Source organism: Mauremys mutica, chromosome 13, assembly GCF_020497125.1.
Source record: "Mauremys mutica isolate MM-2020 ecotype Southern chromosome 13, ASM2049712v1, whole genome shotgun sequence".
Lineage (NCBI taxonomy): Eukaryota > Metazoa > Chordata > Testudines > Geoemydidae > Mauremys > Mauremys mutica.
The window spans coordinates 39,042,247-39,046,787 of NC_059084.1; the positions used below are offsets into that span (position 1 = coordinate 39,042,247).

The following is a 4,541-nucleotide window of genomic DNA, read 5'->3' on the forward strand; positions in this document are numbered from 1 at the left end:
GAGCCCTGGCAGGGAGCAGTCCTTGTGGTGCAGATAAACAAGGGCCATTATTCTTAGAGCTAGGTGGGAATTGGAATTTCCATCCCTTGGGAGATGTATTTCCAAAAAATTCCATTGCAGAAGAACTAAAATAGATTTTCTTTAAAGTTTCAAGCCACACTGTCCAAGGCTCCCGAGCTCTGAAGCAGCCCATCTCCAGGATGCCAAGATGCTGGGAAACTTAGAAGTCCAGAAAGGATTTGGGAGCCTGGGCTCCTCTGAAGCCCACCAGGCTCCTGCCAAGGAGGCTGGAAGCCTAGGAAGGAGTGAGGGGACAAGCTGGCAGGAACCCAGGCTGGCCATCCAGACTTCCTGTTTTCCAGTGAAAACTTCTGTGGAATCAACATGTTTCTGTGGAAGGTTTCGATTGCTGTCAAATCAGCACTTTACAATTGAACACTCTTCCCTCAGAAAATCTGCAACCAGCTCTCATCCTTCTATCTTGGCTCTTCAGGGTTGGTGTGAAACAGAAGGGGGGTGGGGCATGAGACTCTCACTTTTGGGGAGGCTGGTTGTGAGCACCAGAAGCTCCCTCAAAGTTGGGGGCCATTCCCCTTGCTTTGCCCTGAGGCCCACCCCCACTTGGCCTCCTCCCGCGGAGGCCCCATGCATGTGTGCTCTATAGGAGATCAGTCTAGATGATCAGTATGGTCCCTTCTGGTCTTGGAATCTATGTATTATCTCTGGGAATGTGATATTTCTCTGAAAAGTATCCTCATGTTCAGCTGAACTTGCTGGGTTATATTGAGGAATCACTAGCTGAGATTTTACAGATGGGATTGCCCTAAATGTCCCCACTGGCCTTAAAATGTTTGATTCTATGAAAAGTCACTCAATTCAATAGTCCAAATCCCCCTGTAACTTAAACCAATGTAAAACAAAAGTCATTCAGATGAGGTAAAGATTCAAGCCAATGTGAATCTCATCTAGGTTAGAAATGCCCAGCATTTTTATCACTTATGTACATCATGGGATTGCTTCAGATACAAGAAAGAAACATACATACAAATTAGATAATCAGAATCAGTAAGTAATAACCTTTCCAATGATATCTCACAAGACCCAAATTGCATAAAACATGTCTTAGTTATGCCAAATTCATATTATAACAATATCTCCATGAAGAATACGGGGTGTAGTGTCACACAGCCCATATGGCCCTGCATCAGAAGACAGCAGGAGGGTGCGGTTGGTGGTCAGGAGAGCAATGGGTACCTGTAACGGGTTGGACTCACCCCTGCAGCGCCTTCTGCTGGTCATCCTCGGGAATTAGCTCAGTCCAGTGTCCTGAGCGCCCTCTGCAGGCCGGTGACCCACCTGTCTCCTACTGGCCCCCGTGTCCCTCCCAGGACCCCGGTGCCCCTTTAACTGTGTCTCCCCCTCCCAGGGGAACCCCCACCCTCTATCTCCACCTTGCCTCAGTATTGGCTACTGCCCAGTCTCCATCTTGCCCCTGTTCACTGGGGCAGACTGCAGTATCAGCCACTCATCATAGGCAAAGGAGTTTGGACCTGCTGCCTTTGCCTACCCATGGGTTGCCCCCTGCATCCCGCAGTACCTCTTGGCCTAACGCTAGGCTGCAGCCTGGGGCTTTCCAGGCAGGAGCTCCCCAGCTCCTCTGCCTTTCCCCAGTCCTGCTCCACTCTAGTTACCTTGTCTAGCTCCCTGCAGCCAGGCCCTTCTCCCTCTACAGGCAGAGGGAGAGTCTTTGGGCTCCTGGCTCACAGCCTTTTATAGGGGCCAGCTGTGGCCTGATTGGGGTGTGGCCCAGCTGCGGCTACTTCCCCAATCAGCCCAGCTTTGAGGGCAGCAGCTCTCAAGCTCTGCCAGGCCACTTTTAAACCCCTCAGGGCAGGAGCGGGTACCCAAACCACTACAGTACCTAACCAGTTACAAGGAGAGCAGGGGAATGACAATATTTTTTGGTAAAAACCAGGGCCCAAAAATTTGGAGGAAGACCAAAAATACCAGGGAGACTCAGTAAGATTTGATTCTTTAATTCATTTTTGGGTCAAATTTTGGTGGTAAATATTTTTATGTGTATAGTGTATTTCTGTCTGGGACGAGGGAGGCCCGTATGACAATATCTAGGCTGAGATTTGAAAAGTTGCCTAGTGCTTTTCGGTGCTCATTTCCTATTCATATTAATTCATTCCTTTCTTTTTATTTGGGTTAGGGAGGAAAATCAGATCTTATGAGCTATGAAAATTTTGGCCATACATCTTATGTTTGCATTTCATATATCTGTATCGATATCTATATCATTATTGATATAAATATAGATATTTTAATGTTGCCTTGACCCTGCAAAGATCTATGAACAGGAAGGAAATTTCACATGGCAGGACACTAAGACTCCCAACTCTCCACAGACTTTCATTTTTTGTGTACCCAGTTACAGATCTGCTCAGAATTCTGCCGAATCAAAGTTCTCTACTCACTGTGGCGGCAACATTTTTCACCTACTATTCGGAGGCATAAATGAAAATGAGGATCCTAAAAAAATGGAGAATGAATGTCATTGGCTTCAGTGGGAGTGGAAGAGACCCAGAGCCACTCAAAAGATGGTAAGCGCCTTGCAGAAATTGGACATTAGTGTTCATGTACGGATGAATGAACCAGAGCGCTTTACTGAAATGTGAGTTTGGAAAAAAACCCAATTTTCATCAAGGCTGTTTCTTACAGTATGAAGTTTTGTATAAAAGAAATGTGTATTAAATGTATGAAAGATAAATGCTCAAAAGGTAGCAGAGTAACAGGAAGAGAAAGAGAGGGAGAAAGAAAGAAAGAAGTATGAAGTAAGGTTAAAAAGGGGTAACCCTGTTCTCAAGGACTTGGACTCAAATAAGAAACTATATCAGTTCATCTCTATTTTATTATATGCTAAAATTTATACTTTCACATTTATGCCTGTTTCTCTAAGCTACTAGCTTAAGAACAGTGTTTTTCTAAGCTACTAGTTTAAGAATAGATTTTCTTAGGGACTCATTGACCTCCTTGTTTCTCAGGCTGTAGATGACAGGGTTGATCATGGGAGTCAGGACTGTGTAGAAGACAGAGAATATTTTGTGTAGGACCTTGGGCACGTTGGCTGTTGGAACTACATAGACAGTTAATACGGTCACATACAAAACTGCAAGCACAATGAGGTGAGAAGAGCAGGTGGAAAAGGCCTTTTGCCTCCCGATGCTGGAAGGGATTCTCAGGATGGTGCTTACGATACAAATGTAGGATGTCAGAGTCAGAAGAAAGGGCACAAATGTCCCTATTACAGAGATAATAAATGTCAACAGTTCCAGAGTCTGGGTGTCAACACAGGACAGCTTTATCACGGATGAAAAATCGCAAAAGAAGTGGTCAATTTCTTTGGAATCACAGAACGTTAATTGGAAAAAGAAAATATTTACTATGGTGCAGAGCAGAAAGCTACTTATCCAGGACCCTGCCACAAGCTGCCAACAAACCTTGTCATTCATCACAGCAGCATAACGGAGTGGATTACATATCGCTAAATACCGATCATAAGACATTGTCGTGAGCAGCAGATTTTCTGTATTTGACAGGATACCAAAGGAATATAATTGCACAATGCAGCCCTTAACAGAAATGGTTCTGTCCCCAGTCAGGAGACTGGCCAGCAGCCTGGGCAGGATGGCAGAGGTGTAGCAGATCTCCAGGCAGGACAAGTTCCCCAGTAAAAAGTACATGGGGATGTGAAGGTGCTGATTAGTCACAACTAGCACAACGAAGAGGATGTTTCCGGCAACAGTCACAATGTAGATCAGTAGAAACAGTAGGAAGAGAAGGGGCTGCAGTTCAGGGTCATTCCCAAATCCTAAGAGGATGAATTCCACGATAGGCGTTTGGTTTCTTACTTCTGCTTTCTCCATAATATGTATCTAGAATCAGAAAACTATTAAATATTGATGGAGTACACACAGTCAGGCTGTGCTGTTGGTTATACTGGCAGAAACCTGGAGTAGGTAACCTCATACCACTGCATCTCTCCACTGGAAAAATGAAGTTGCCAAAAAAAAAACAGAGGAAGACTCCTATCCTTGAGAAGTTGAGCTTCCAATATAGGTGAAAAAAGAGCATGGAACCCTATTGAATTACAGAAATGTCCCATCTAACTCCCTTAAGCTCTCTTCAACTTTAAATACCTTTAGGCTGGGATTTTGAAATATCTTTATCATATCAGTGTCACATCAACAAATCTAGAAGACATAACAAAAAATCAATAGACTAGAAATGAAAGTATCAGAGGGGTAGCCATGTTAGTCTGGTTCTGTAGAAGCAGCAAAGAATCCTGTGGCACCTTATAGACTAACAGACGTTTTGCAGCATGAGCTTTCGTGGGTGAATACCCACTTCTTCAGATGCAAGTGGATATGAAGTAGAAATGAAAGATATTTAGAGTTCTATCACTAGTATGTCTCCCCTGCAGATAAGAGATGTAATTCCCAGCTTGGGTAGACGTACATGGTAGCTTGATCAAAGCT

The 4,541-nt window shown here is 44.3% G+C and overlaps 1 protein-coding gene across 1 annotated transcript; it reads right to left on the minus strand.

Annotated features, from left to right (window-relative positions):
- Window positions 1-2,987: 2,987 nt before the first annotated feature.
- Window positions 2,988-3,929, minus strand: LOC123348387 (olfactory receptor 5V1-like). Its single transcript, XM_044985907.1, has one exon. The coding sequence runs from the start codon at window positions 3,927-3,929 to the stop codon at window positions 2,988-2,990; it is 942 nt and encodes a 313-aa protein (XP_044841842.1).
- Window positions 3,930-4,541: the final 612 nt, after the last annotated feature.